General features: G+C 39.3%; 1 protein-coding gene and 1 pseudogene across 21 annotated transcripts in view; one reads left to right on the forward strand and one right to left on the reverse strand.

Moving 5' to 3' along the window:
- Positions 1 to 15473, forward strand: part of MAGI1 (membrane associated guanylate kinase, WW and PDZ domain containing 1) — a 705209-nt gene that overhangs the window by 600133 nt on the left and 89603 nt on the right. For 11 of the 21 annotated variants that reach the window (XM_053600557.1, XM_053600558.1, XM_053600561.1 and 8 more), the window contains exons 7-10: positions 1135 to 1170; positions 6699 to 6756; positions 9078 to 9181; positions 11973 to 12065. In XM_053600557.1, the coding sequence (XP_053456532.1) occupies positions 1135 to 1170; positions 6699 to 6756; positions 9078 to 9181; positions 11973 to 12065 (291 nt within the window). Of the gene's footprint in view, positions 1 to 1131; positions 1171 to 6698; positions 6757 to 9077; positions 9182 to 11972; positions 12066 to 15473 lie in introns of all 21 variants that reach the window. The other 10 variants (XM_053600554.1, XM_053600555.1, XM_053600559.1 and 7 more) reach the window with 2 other exon arrangements.
- On the reverse strand, positions 12234 to 12326 carry LOC128593057 (uncharacterized; annotated as a pseudogene).

A 15473-nucleotide genomic window follows, 5' to 3' on the forward strand; every position in this document is an offset into this window, starting at 1 on the left:
AAGGTCTAGCTCTCTTGCTCAGGCTGGTCTTGAACTCTTGGCCTCAAGCAATCCTCCCACCTTCACTACCCAAAGTGCTAGGATTATAGGCCTGAGCTACCCTGTCCAATTAGCTCCCTCTGTTGAGAAACAACATCAAAACTTACTACTGGCCATAGAATTGTTTAAATCAAGAGTTTAGAAAGTGTGGAGGGCCACGTTAGTCATTTAAATCACAAATTGATTCATTCATGCATTCGAGAAATATTTAGTGCCTAACATGTACTGGAAGCTACAAAGGGCACTGAGCATAATGTGATGGTGAAAACAGGCTTGATCCCTATTTCCCTGTGTTTGTGGAGGGGACAGCTACCTGCCTCCTAGCTGTAGAAACTTTATGTATGAAATGATTTTGGAGTTAAGAACAGAAAGGGTTTTGACTTGTTTTGCTTGCTGAAATTATTGAGACTGTTTTCATTCTATCATTTCTGACCTGTTTGACTCAGAAAACTTACACACAGATAAACACGAGACTACTAACTGTGTCTCCCAGTACTCCCCGGGAGACTTCAAGCCTCGCTTCCTTGATCTACATCATCATGACGCAATTCATCTTTCTAGCTCCTTTCTGAAAGACACTCAAGGGTAGCTAATTATACCATGTGCACTCTCAATCTGACCTCATCTTCCATTTTTCAAGCAGCAGTGTTACTTGTAAGTTAAGTAATGGTTTAATTGTGAGTATAATGCCACATTGATTAGAGGATTATTGAAGGATTAAAAGAACTGATATTGAAAGGTCTAACAGCCTTGTTTACTCCCAATAAGGTCTGTAATAAGTGACTTCCCACTTAAGAACACTGAACCCGCCAAGGTATTTGTCATCTTTTACAACTAATCAAATCCTATTTTGACATGCAAGGAAATGAGCCATATAATTATTTTGCCAATACCAGCTCTTACCATTCTGTGGTTTACACTGAGGTTGAGAGTTTACTAGCCAAGCCAATGAAATTAAGCCACAATGCAGGTAAGGACAAAAGAAAAGCAATGCATTTGCTTCTGTTTTTCTAAGAGGAGTTTCTTTCTTGGTGCTGGTGTCTGAATTTTGCTTTCTCTCTTTTCTGTCTCATTCCTGCTATTCCTTTGGAGAAGAAGGGGTACACACCGAGGAGCTGGACAGTGAACTAGGTAAACCCTCCCTGCCTGGTGCATGACTGCCCTGCATGGTCTGTCCCCAGTGAATTGCTGACCCCCTCTGTTTCCTTGGTTTGCACTTCTCTGATTATGATTTTCATTCTAGCTTATCTCCAAACGGTCGGTCTTACAAGCCTGTCTGACTGGAGAGGTCCTGCAGGGTCATAATACATTGTGTCTATAAAGAAGTCGGGGCAAATGGAGGCTAGAAGGACAATTAGCAAATTGGTGATGGGTAGTCTTGTAAATTGAGGATGAGGAAAGAACCGAAAACATGCTTGCCATGCTCCTTGAACTTTTGTGTAACCTGTCTTGGCCTTATTTCTTCATTAGTTTAGTGTGGATGGTTATTTGGGTAATGTGCAAAAAAAGCAAAGCAGAACAAACAAAGACCCAAAGACAAATTTAAGGAGCATTATAGGAGTTGCAATAAAATGATTTCAATGATTAATTAAATAGTTAAGTCTTAGAGTCATGTGATTATTATGTCACTAACCATGTTGACCTTATTGTTACAGTGAAGGGCTTGTTTACAAATAGTGACGAGATGTTTGCATTTGCTGTTTTTCTTAGAGTATGTGTGTTAGTATAAAGTCAGCCTTGAGTATTCTAGCTGTTGTAGTTTAGGAATAATTTAAATTAGCAGATAACGCCAAACTCCTGTATTATATTTGCTGTTGGGATATATTGAGTTACGTTTCCTGCTAAGTTCGTTGCTTTATGTTCAGCTTTGAAAAATATTAAAATTAGTTTGCATTCCATTTGATGCATTCTGTGGCGGATGGATAGGAAAGCATAAGCTTCATCTAAATTGCAGATAAAAGCCTTGAGTAATTGAAAATTGGTGATAATTTTCTTTTCAGTAGAAGATTTAACATCAGTATGAATGGAACTGTCCTAGGACTATTGAATTTGCCTGCCTTTTTATTTTGAGACAGAGTCTCACTCTGTTGCCTAGGCAGGAGTGCAGTGGCAGCATCATAGCTCACAGCATCCTCAAACTCTGGGACTCAAGTGATCTCTTCACTCAGCCTCGCAGGTAGCTCAGACTACAGGCGTGTGCCACTGTGCCAGGCTAATTCTTTAATTTCTTACAGAGATGGTGTTTCATTATGTTATCCAGGATGATCTAGAACTTCCTGGCCTCAAGCAATGTTCCTACCACAGCCTCCCAGAATGCCAGGATTACAATTTTGAACCACTCTACCTGATTTGGCACTTTCAAGATTGCCTTAAAACATGAAAATATAAATGTATATAACACAGGTCATTGCTTTCATTTGTTTTATTCATTTTTGTTACATAGGTAAAGATAATCACAGTTGACTAGAATTATAACAATTTAGATCTACTTTTCCTAATATTTTGAACATATTCTATTGTAATTGATGGATATGCCAACAGTGGTCGATAACTATTGATGGATCTATTTTTAAAGATGTTTAATAAGTTGTCCTTGTGGTCACTGTGGTAGGAATGATCTGAGGGTCAGCCTGAGTAATAGAAAAGTTGAAACTAATTTGATCAAAAAAAATGTGTCAATTCAGCGATATTAGATAAAGCAATTAAAGAAGACAACTGGGTTTCCCAGACAATAATGAGTTTCTATTCATGTGTTTAGCCAATTCTAAGCAGTCTTGCTGCCTGAAAAGTAACGTGTGAGTGGCCGCTCTGCTGTCTGTCAGTGGCCGGTGGTGATAACACAGCCATGTACAGAGGCACGACCTTTTTTGCTTTTCTGAAAATTTGAATGCTGCAATTATCAGGAAAAGAGAGTTCTGTATTCCTGTCCCCCATAACTGGAATTTTGTGGGAGCTTTCTTATGACATGAAAAGTTCTAAAAAGTGAGTTTTTCTGGCTACATGGTGTACCTTCTTGTGGTCATAGCTATAATTCTGGGGGTAAGTTAGTACCTTTGTGGAGCTGTCTCTGGTCAAACCTGAGTGCTTAGTTCCCTCTCTTAGGCAAATCATGCACCTTCTTTTAGCTTCTCTTTCCTTATCTGTAAAGAGGAACTGAAAGAGGAGCATCTGTGGTGCTTGGCAGGAGACTTAATGAAGGCATGTTTTAATATTTGTCCCTCTAATCAGCACGTTGTTACTATTACCAGTTTTATTATTTATTACCTAATTTCCGTTTGTCGGACTTTTCAGCACTTCCTTATGACACTTTTCTCTTTAACATGGGACAGCGGAAGAGTGTGTTCAATTCTACAGAAATGGCTGTCATGTGTTCTTGTAGGTAGGGGATAGATAGGACCCTTGAATTTTAACTGCACATATCTGCTGTGTAAAGAGTAGCATATATGTACCTGTGCGTACACAGACACACACACACAACCACACATGTTGTTTTCTGTTGCATTTACTCCAGATTCTATTGACAAGATCACTGCTCATTTTCTTAATAAGAGGGTCCTAATTTCAAACAATAGCAACTGTCAGGTTTTTGGTGAGCAATGTAATTCCAGATGTGACAAAGAAACCCTCTCTGTAATCTGCCTCTAAGAGGCGTGGGTGGTTGGCTTGGGTGTTGGACATAGATCATTTGATTATAGAGTTGTCATTTCTGAACTCTGTTGTTAGAGCTGGGTCAGTAGCTCCATTATATACTGTTAGTTTACAGAATTTATCACATCCTCTGCAGACATCTACCCAGAATCAAAAAGCATCTGCAGAAGCTTTGGAATTCTAGGCTGTTGATGTGATGAAATCAGCTAGAAGAGGTAGAGACAAAAAAACTGAACTCAAAGTTTTGATGTTTATCTCTGATTTCGAACATGATTTTTGGTCTGCGCACTGACAAATCTCTTTTGTAAACAACTTAGAATCTTTGACTGCTTAATATTTGCTTCTGTGGTGGTAAAATAGTGAAGCTTGAGATTTTTAGGGATAGGTGTAGCAAGCATGCAGGTCATAGAAATCTGTCCTATTCCTTTTGCCCTTTCCTGGAACCACTGCCAGCTGTTGAACACTTGCTGTGGGCCAGGAACTGTACACTAAGCGTCTTAAAAGCATCCTCATTTAATCCACTGGTAAACCCAGGAGAAAGATGTGGTTCAGAGATGTTAAGTTAGAAGAAGATGTTAAGATCCCAAGGCCACAGAGTAGTAGAGTTAAGTGGAAGAGCCAAGTCTCAGTCCGAGATCTGGGCCATACCAAAGGGACCTCAGCCACCTCATGTCTGTGCGATGGGTCTGTACGGTCTGGTCTGCTCCCTGAAAGTGGTTAAACATCAAGGGTGCTGCTTTCGGAGTTGCCAGAGAGTTTAGGGAAAACATTATAATGTAATCACCTTCTGGGTTTAAATATTTTCTGCCATTTTCAGTTTTTTAGAACCAAATGGCAGATTCTAGAACAAACATCTTAATTAAATTGATGACCTATTTCTATTTTAAGCATTAGAAGACTAATTTCTGTTATTAAGTTAATCACCACGTTGGAAGTGAGAAATCTATCTTTTCAATGTAAAAATGAGTTTTGACTTGAAAAACTAGACAGTTTCTAGTGTTTGCTAATTTGTTCCAGAAGATGTGTTTAAATAGACAAATGTCCCAAAATACCCGTTGATTGGCCCCATTTTTTAACTCTAGGACAATAATTCATTGACTAGGCAACAGGACAGAAGTCAAGGGTATCTTCTTTCCTTGAGTGCTCTTGAACCTCCATCAGAGCAGGTACCATGTGGTTAAACTTTCTGCTCAGATGTTGCACTTGCGTTTATCTTTGTGTTCCTGGGACCTAACACATCCTCAGGCAAACAGTAAGCACTCAATAAGTGATTCTCAAATTAATAATTAGCTGCATCAGATGCTTAATCAGGCCAACTATTTACAGGTTGCAAATTTTGATATAGGAGGTTTGGTTTAATTAAACATAAGCGGTCCCCTCACTCACCCACTCCTCTGCCTCAAGTAAATGTCTAACTGTGCACTAATTTGCATCTTTTTAATCTTCGATTTCCCAACTCTTTGGAAATATTTTACCGGTTCATTTTCATTTAAATGGTAATTTCCAGCTTTGTAAGGGGAAACCATTTCCCAGGCATTTAATTTGCATCGGTCCACAAGACTTGGTATATAAAAATGCCAAGTTGTATCAACATCTGCAGATTGGACCTGTCTTGCATATTAGTAACTTATGTCTCCCAGAATTCAAAGACTTCTTTAAAACCTGCTAAGTGGTTTAAAAAACAAAATTAGAAGAAAAGAAGGGAAAACGTGTCTCTTTGTTTGCAAACAAGTAACATGTGGAGCAAAAACCATGAAATTAATGTCTCTTGATGTGCAGCCAAATCTGAACAAAACATAAACTTTGAATAATTAGCCTATGTGTGTTTGTGTGCACACTCATGCCACCACCTCGGCGTGTAACTGTCTGTGGCATATGTAAGCCCTCTGCCCTGATGACATGGTTGGTTGTTATTTGAAAATAGTGACCATATGATTCTTAGAATTTAAAAAAAAAATCTGTTTCAAAATTAGTGATATTTGGAGTGTTTGTAGTATTCTGTTCAAGTTGGTCTTAATAACTGCTTTAGGAATAAATGACTCATGTTGGGGTATGGTATTATACAAGCTTGGCTTAACCACATGGATCAGGGTGGCTTTAAAGTTGAGTTGAGTAAATTGCTGCTCTGCCCAAAAGGACTGTTTAATGACACAAAACACAACCTACTTGCTTCTTTCACCAAGTATTATAAAATAATATCGTACTACAGGGTGTTCCATGAAAGATTCTTGTTCTGACAGAGTTCACCATTACCAGTTTAATAAAGTTCCAACCTTTGATAATGAAACCTTAGGAAGTAAAGTCTAGTAGAGCGTGGTTGAGTTTTCAGAAAGGTACTTACATCCCCCAATGCCATTTTACCACCACATTTGAAGGAATGAACTGTCCCCTATGGTTTTCTGTGAGCAGGACGTGTGTTAACTACTTTCATAGGTTAAGTGCTGGGAAAGATGGGCTGGCCCAAAGATAGCAATTGAATGACAGATGTGTACAATTCAAATATGCAACAACATTTTAACTAGAAATGAGGAGAAAATGAGATACAGATTTGGTTTTAATTTCAAGGAGAGCAAAACAGCATTATTGTATTGAAAATGAAAAGAAACATTAATTTTTATCCATTTTTGCTTGTGTAATAAGGTAGTCTAAAACAAAATGAGAAAACGGTAAACATTTAAGGTAGAAACTAGACATCAAGACAAAGTTTTAAATATATTTACATTATGATTTAATTGAATAGTACATTAAGAATAAAGGCTTCTGGGGCTATATTTTATTAAGTTTTATTTGCTTGAGTAAAATACCAGTGCATAAGGAATGAGTTTTCATGGTGGAAAACACACTGGTAAAATTAAAATAATTAATACTTTATTTTGGTTAGGGTACACAGTTTTCATCGGATTTAAGACATTTTTATGAGTCTTTCTCTTTTTACCCAACTCAGTTGCTGAAAATCCTGAGGCTCTTCAAGAATATGCTCTTCTTTCTCTAAACGTTCTTTTATTTTTCAGAACTCCCTGCTGGTTGGGAAAAGATTGAAGATCCTGTCTATGGTATCTACTATGTAGAGTAAGTACCTCTTCGTGATCCACAAATTAGTTTTTATCTCTCTGTGATTACCTACATGTATGTTAAATAGATCTGCCATCATTATAAAGTACAGACTAAATCATAATAGTATTAATTTTATAATAAAAATATGTGTGCATATTTTAAGGAATGAAGAAAAAATTCAATGTCTCTCAAGATAGTAAATCATATTAAATTCAGGAGAGCAGTATCCACACATTTACTTACCACTGTATCACCAAGGCCCAACTTAGTCCTGGTGGTACGGCAGGTGCTTAGTTAGTATTAGCTGACTGAATGAATGAGAAAAGCAAGGATTCTATAGAACAGATGAAGAGAGGTTGCTTACTTTCAGAGGAGTATCTGTTTTTGCCCTGCCCAGGTCTGAATTTCTTAGTAATTACTTATTTACTCAATCAGACATTCCGAAAGAGTCAGACAAATCTTAATAATTTAAGAAATGTTGCTAAGAACTAGCCTAAGGCACATGTTCCTGCCTCTCCCTTACCAAAGGTACAAACCGGTACCATCTATTTTCTGCTTTTAAAGTCTCAAACTTTCAACACGATTTCTTCATGTGTGCTTTATTCCAGCATTGGGCACACACTTTTTCCTTCTGTCAGAACTACCGATTAATGGTATGAGTCTTAAAGAAAATAAAAGAAACTTAAGAGGTACAACATTGAAAAAAATATTCTTTTCATCATTTCTCCTGAGAAAGATGAAAGAGAATTAATAAATGATCCTTCAAAAGAAACAAATGCCATGTAAATGTTGGAGAGTCATAATCCTACCTGCTATGATGGAGAGAACTGGCATAATTTGCCTTCCACTGGTGGCAGTGAAGAGTCATTTGTATAATACCTGCTGATTTGGACAGAAGATGCAAAAATACCAGGCCATCAAATGCTCAGCATCTTAGTGTAAAAATTATGAGTTCAGTATAGCAAATGTCCTTGGCCAGTGCTAACTTTGCCTCGTCTAATGAGAAGGATGGGTGGTTGAGAGCAAGCTCGGCTGTTTCTCTGACCTTCATAAAATAAATTTCCTTCATTCCTCAACTAGTTCGTGCACTAAGAAAGAACAGAAGCCGGTGACACAAGCTTTGGTGGGCGAGGAGACTTAGTTGGAGGCTCAAATTGTCACCTTACTATACAGTACTCCTGCCTGAGTCTTTTCAGATCCACATGCCTGTTAATAGTAGTCTGTTTCTTAGAAAGAAATGGCCTATGTACAGAATTAGGAAATAAACATATATGCCTTTAATAGAAACTAAGGGCAATCAATTTATCTACCCTATTTTATAAGCCTGATAGTAAAAAATAAAGCCTGGCTTTAAAAAATATTTAGAGTTCTAAGTAATGACAACAGTATGTTCCCAAAGTTAAATAAACTGTTATTTTTAATTAAAAACATACATGCCCATATTTGAATATATGTTTTTGTACCGTAATTCTTATATAGTGTGTATGTGCCTATATATACATGTACACTAAATCTAAGGCATGTCAAAAAATCATGTGTACGTTTGTATGTGTATTTTTGTTTTGCCATGACTTTGTTGGTTTTGTAGCCATCTAAATTGTCTGGGTCTTTGTCACTTTGAACACATCATATCCGCTTGGTTAAGTAGATTTGGAGTCTCTTTGCCTAAGGCCTATACATTTAATCCTGCCTCCATGTTTATTGATCAGTATAGTTGACAGATGTTGGCAAAGGAGTTCCTTTTTTTTTTTTTTTAAACTTTACTATGTGGATGAATGCTTAGGCTTCTGTAAACTACTGTAGAAAGTTACACGGCAATTCTGGCTTCGTATGTTATAGACAATGTCACCTATCCACTTGATCTCCTTTTTTGATGATTCCATAATCTACTTCTTATTGAGTTAAAGCAACTTTCCCTGTCAGGTGATCTCGTAGACATTTGGGGAGAATCGGTGGTTGAAATTCTGGGATTTGAAAGCAGACAAGCCTGAGCTTGCCTGCCTGTTTCCTGCTTACTAGCTATGTTATGCTAGTATTATGCTAGTGAGTTATCTGCGCAGAACTTTACTTTCCTTATCATAGGCTAGAAATAAAAATAGGACTTACCTCCTGCCATTTACTGAGGATTTAAAAATAAAACGTATGTAAAACTGGCAGCACAGTGCTTGGTGCACACAACTAGTCAGAAATAGAAGCTTTTCACTTGCATTTCCTCTGACTGCGCACTTTGACACCAAGGGTCAACGCGTCACATCACCTGCTCTGCTCACTTTTCATCATGGTACTTGGCCTGACACTGGTGGTATGAAATGTTTCCCATTTTTCTTCTTCCCCAGCCACATCAACAGGAAGACGCAATATGAGAACCCAGTTCTAGAAGCCAAACGGAAGAAGCAGCTTGAGCAGCAGCAGCAGCAGCAGCAGCAGCAGCAGACAGAAGGTTGGCCGCTTCTCTCTGGGCTTTTCCTTTAGCCCGGGAATGTGGGGCAAAGCCTGGGCACCGACACCCCCATGTGGTCAGAGCTGGCCTCAAAGATGAAGTCCTTCTTCCAGGCCGAGGCTCTGACGTCCTGTGGGGAGGGATACAGAGCTTCTGCTCGAGTCCCCGGTGCCCACATCTCACTGGGCAGCTGAAGTAGACATTCCAACTCAGAGGCCTCCAGATCTCCACTGTAGTTTAGGAAAGAGTATCGTGTTTAGGTTAGAGAACTTTGTGATGGTGAAGGATTTCTCTTGCCCCCGCAGTATTTGCATTACAAGTGGTATCTAAATCCAAGCCACTTCAGCACTTTCACTTCAAGCAGAGTTACTGGGCATGAAAATAACTTTTAATTTTAGGAACATTGTATGCAAGAATGAGAAAGCACTGGTAGTTTTGAGTGTTTTTTTTTTAATTGCAAATTCATTTTTTTATAAAAATATGAGGTCTGACAGTTGAGTTTGTGACTCATCATAGAAAAAGTGTTTCCTACCTCATTACTGAATGCCACTATGGTCACCTTCAAATTACTCCTTGGGAAGCTATGCACTGATGCCAGCACCTAAGTCCACCCTTCAAATCAATTTGGAACTCTTTTTCTGGAATGATCAGAGCTGTCCTTATGTGGTACACAAAAACATACAACAATAATGAATGCCACTCAACAAGACACCACCACACATCAACACAAACACACCCGTAAGATGCTGATATACCAACGTTACAAAACCTTACTGAGTTGTTTGTGCAGTGTAAGCACACAGAGGCAAGTTCATGACTTAATCGTGCATCTCATATGCCAACAGTTTTGATGGGCTAGGTGCTGGAGATGGTGCATAGCTTCCCAAGGCGAGTACCTTGAAGGTGACTATAGTGATATTCAGCAATGAGGTATGTAGCACTTTTTCTAGGATGAGTTAGCAAACTAAATTGTCGGACCATCATATAAATAGTTCAGGAGTATAGAATGTTAAATTTTTCCCTGGAGAAAATTTAACATAAACAGCTCAGCTGTTTATTTTAGACATGAAACACCATGCAAGAATTTTCTAGGGATATACACATACATGTATTATAACATTCAGCTCATAATTTCTATATACATAGAAACACAGAGTCTGTGTGTGAGACCTGTTTTTCTCAGTTTTTATTTCCTACATATATTTCTTTTTCTTTTTTTTTTTTTTTTTGAGACAGTCTCAAGCTGTCACCCTAGGTAGAGTGCTATAGCATCATAGCTCACAGCAACCTCAGACTCTTGGGCTTAAGCGATTCTCTTGCCTTAGCCTCCCAAGTAGCTGGGACTACAGGCGCCCACACAATGGCTGTGTTTTGGTTGTATTTGTCATTGTTGTTTGGCAGGCCCAGGCTGGATTCGAACCCGCCAGCTCTGGTGTATGTGGCTGGCACCCTAGCCATTGAGCTACAGTCGCCAAGCCTCTTACATGTATTTCTTTTCTTTTTGGAGGTAGACTCTCACTCTGTCACCCTGGGTAGAGTGCTGTGGTGTCATAGCTCACAACAACCTTAAACCTTGCACGAAGGCAATCCTCCCACCACAGCCTCCCAGAGTGCTAGGATTACAGGTGTAAGCCACCACACCTGGCCTCATGCACATATTTCAAAGTTAACATAGAATTAGCTTATAATTTTTAATGGTTGCATAATGTTTCATTTTATGATTGGCTCAGCTTTGGCCACCTATTAATGGATACTTTCCCCCATTTTGTTTGTACTTCCCAAAATATAATAGGTGAATATCAAATATATCATTTCTGTTATTGAATATAATAAATATAGACCTCAGACAATAAATTGGCAAACTTTTTCTGTGAATGACCACATAGTAAATATTTTAGGCTTTGTCATTCATACTATCTCTGTCAAAACTACTCACCTCTGCCATTGTAGAATAAAGACAGCTATAGACGATATGGCTGCATTCCACTAAAACTTTTACTTGAACTTCATGTACTTTTCATGTGTCACAGCCGGTTGAAAATGTAAAGGCAATTCTTGGCTTACAGACTGTAAACAGGCATTGAGCCCAGTTTGACTAGTAAGCCATAACTTGCCAACCACTGATTTAGACTCTCTAATGTTAGAAAGAGTGTGTGTCTGTGTCTGAATCATTGAAAAGTTCTCTATTTTAATCTCTTTTCTATATAAAGACAACTTTTGAAAATATTATTTTTCCTGAGCTGGTGAAACTTGGTAGCATTAGAAAGTGCCATTTGGGAAATGGGAGTGTATGATTGATTATGGAAGCTGAGCTGGGTACATCTCCAGGATCACCTGCTATGAGTCCTTTCTGGGCCTTCCAGGTGAATAAGGCTATAGTTAGGACCTGGGAGTGTTTGTAATGGGTCCCATTTGGGTTTCAGAGATTGACAAAAGATGGCTGGCACCTTAGCAAACTGCTGAAATCCACCTTCATCTACCTCACTGCCTAAGACAGACAGACTTCAGCGGCCCACCCCATCCCCAGTGGCATGTCTCTGTATCTTCCCTGACATTTTTGGCCTGATCTCACTTTGTACTCTCCAGTCAAGAGACCTGAAGCTTCTATTTGTTATATCACAATATTTCTTTCCCCAAATGTCTTAGACGAGAGATCTTGATAGAGTAAGGTCAGATACCAATTTCCTTTAAATCTAAGCCATATGCCCTTGGTTTTATTGGTTTGGGTGGGTCGTAAGTCAACCAGCCATTTGAAGGGAAAATAGAAAACTGTTTCTTTTCTTCCTTGTAGAATGGACAGAAGAGCATTCATCCCTTGTGCCTCCTGTTATTCCAAACCACCCCCCAAGCAATCCAGAGCCAGCCAGAGAACCTTCACTTCAGGGTAAAGTGTTCTTGTCATTACATCATGGTTTTAGCTCAATCTAATTTTTAAAAAATTTTCCATTGTTTTACTGGGCAATTTTTCAAACATACAGTACAATTGAAAGAATTGTATAGTGATCACCTACGCACCCACCACATACATTTCATAATTTTTTTCTTCTCCTTCACATGTAGGGAATTTATTTGTAGCTCATCACAATGACCCAGAATCCTGTTGGGTGTGTTGTAAACTTTTTTTTTTTTTTTTTTAGCACAGTCTCACTCCATTGCCCCAGTCTAGAGTACCATGCTGTCATAGCTCACAGCAACCTCAAACTACTGGGCTCAAATGATCCTCCTGCCTCAGCCTCCCAAGTAGCTGGAACTACAGGCGCCCATCACGACACCTGGCTAATTTTTCTATTTTTAATAGAGATGGGGTCTCATTCTCGCTCAGGCTGGTCTGGAATTCCTGAGCTCAAGGGATCCTCCCACTTTGGCCTCCTAGAGTGCTAAGATTATAGCAGGCACCAGCCACCACACCTGGCCCAGAATCGAAATTTTTAAAGGTACTTTAAATTGTGAATGTCTTTAAATGACTCTCCAAATAACTCTCCAAATCATTCCTTTGATAGTGAGAACTACAAACAATGAAAGCAATTCTGAATGTATTGTTAATCAGACTGATCAAAAAAATTAGAAACCTTTCTGAATAAATTTCAACATATTTGTGCTCTAAAAGTAATGACTAGTTGTTAAATGATCATTTAAACCAAAGTTTCTCAACCTTGGCACTATCGCCCTTTCAGCTATGTAATTCTTTGTTGTGGGAGGCTGTCCAGGCATTATGGGACGCACCCTATCCACTAGATGCCAGTAGCACACAGCCCACCTCTCACCCCCCATTGTCACATTTCTAGCCAGAAATGTCCCTAGATTTTGCCAAATCACCCTGGGAGCAAAAAGATCCCAGGGTTGGGAATCACTGATTTAGAGACCACAAATAGTTAATACTGTGTTAAATAGAAAAATTAAAAACCCAGCCTTAGACTTTAGAAGATTCTAGCCAATATATTTACTTTTGAGTACGATTTCCCTGTAGATATAAATGGTTTGATACTACATTTGAAGTTCTCACCCTATGCGTGCCGTGGTTTCAGCATTGATGCATGTTTACGTTTCAGTGGGTTTCATTCATTTAAACTCATTCCCTGTATGAGTCGTCTAGAGACAATCATTCTTGAAAAGCAGAAGCTCCAGAACCTTGCAACGTTCAGGCCTCATTACTCTTAAATGATAGGAAACATTTTTGTTTAGTTCTTTTTTCTTTTATAGAAAATCAAACAAACATCATGTTTGTTCGAGTTGGGAGAAGATGTATGGTATAGAACCATTGAAAAAACTGGAAAATTTTTCTTCCTCTCTCCGTTTTTAAGGAGATCTAATTGTGTTAGATACCAAAAAAATAAGTAAAATAACTCTTTTCTCTTATTTTTATACCTTCATTGTATTTTCCATAAGAAATTATTTCTCTATGTGCTGACATTGTCATGAGATTAATATTAATATCAACGTATGTAAAGCATTTTCTTCTGGCATAGATACTTTTCTTTTTTTTTTTTTTTATTGTTGGGGATTCATTGAAGGTACAATAAGCCAGGTTACACTGATTGCATTTGTTAGGTAAAGTCCCTCTTGCAATCATGTTTTGCCCCCAGAAGGTGTGGCACACACCAAGGCCCCACTCCCCTCTCTGCTTCCCTTTCTCTCATTTCTAATGGTTACAATGTCCTTTAATAAACACAGAACATATTAGATAATAAATTAATATTAACTTGATTGTGGCTTCTTTATGGAGAATCCAGTATCTGGTGGGAGCAGGCCAGGGCAGCCTCCACTAAGTGCCATCATCAGGAGATGGGGCAGTGGTGGAGCTGGCAAGATGGGCAGGGCAAGGCGCCGCAGGACCCACTGGCTGCCCACGAGCTGAGGGCCTCAGAAGCTCCTGCCCCACCAGTCATGTACAGCTGCAGGGTCAGCTACAGCCCTTGACATGGCAGGGAAGAAAGGTCTCCTGGGAGAGAGGGAAGGAACAGCCTTCACAGAGTGGGCAGCTCCAAGAGGTGCTATGGTCTGCACATTTACCAGGGGAGTGTTAGCCCTTCCAGCATGTCTCCTAGCTGATCATGGGCCACATTCTTAAGGGGTGTTTTTCTAAAATTTGGGCTAAAAACGTGGGTGTGTATTATACACGTCAAAATGTGGTATCTAATGTTAATAATACTACCAGGAAGAAGGCATGTAGCTAACTTGGTCAGACAGTTTTGGTATGAATTTTTTAAATTCTCTACTCAACTAAACTCTCTCCTAATCAAGAGGAAAGTTCTAATCCCAGCAAGTAGTAATTTTAGTAATGTGTTCTTGTGAAAACTCTCCAGCATTTTTTTCTTTTTCTTTCTTTCTTTTTTTTTTTGGAGACAGCATCTTACTCCATTGCCCTGGGTAGAGTGCTGGGACATCATCATTGCTCACAGCAACCTCAAACTTTTGGGCTTAAGCAATCCTCTTGCCTCAGCCTCCCACCACAATGCCTGGCTAGTTTTTCTATTTGTAGAATAGATAGGGTCTCACACTCTTGTTCAGAATGGTCTCTAAACTCCTGAGCTCTAGCAGTCTTCCTGCCTTGGCCTCCCAGAGTGCTAGGATTATAAGCGTGAGCCACTGGGCCCAGCCAACTCTCCAGCTTTAAACTTAGGGGTGAACAGAGATTTTTGCAGCTACCCCTCCATTGTACTCACTCTAATCTCACCACTGTCAATAACTCATATTCTGAGCTCTTAGTATGTGCCAAACGTCTTAAGCACTTTACTCACATTATCCCGCATAGTTATTCCTAACAAACTGTCATTCAAGGGGTGTATCACCATCCCCTCTGGGTATATACAGGTGACAGCCAGGCACAGGGAAGTTCAGTAACTTGCCCAAGACCACACAGGAAGTAGAGGAGCACAGATATGAACACCCATTTTCATTAGGAATAGTTTAACTCCTGTCTGAAGGGTTTTTGTGGTGGTTTTCTTTTCTGTGAGACACCTCATTGCATAGTCTTGCTGTCCAATTACAGAACCACTGGCTATTTGTTGCCATTTGAATTTAAGTTAATTACAATTTAAAAATAAAATCTCCAGTTCCTCAAGCCCTGGAGGGATTGATAGCTCCATGTGACTAGTGGCTGCCACATTGGGCAGTGTGGGTATAGAGGGTTTCCGTCATCACAGAAAGTGCTATTTTTTGGCTGGCACCAGTCTCAAACACTAGTGTCATGAATAGTACCAGCCTGGCAGGAAAACAAGCTCCTAGGGTTTTTTATGTGCGGAGTTGTGGGCCAAGACCCAGAAGATCCTGATTCAGTGAGTGTAGGATGGGA

This window comes from Nycticebus coucang, chromosome 8, assembly GCF_027406575.1.
Source record: "Nycticebus coucang isolate mNycCou1 chromosome 8, mNycCou1.pri, whole genome shotgun sequence".
Taxonomy (NCBI): domain Eukaryota; kingdom Metazoa; phylum Chordata; class Mammalia; order Primates; family Lorisidae; genus Nycticebus; species Nycticebus coucang.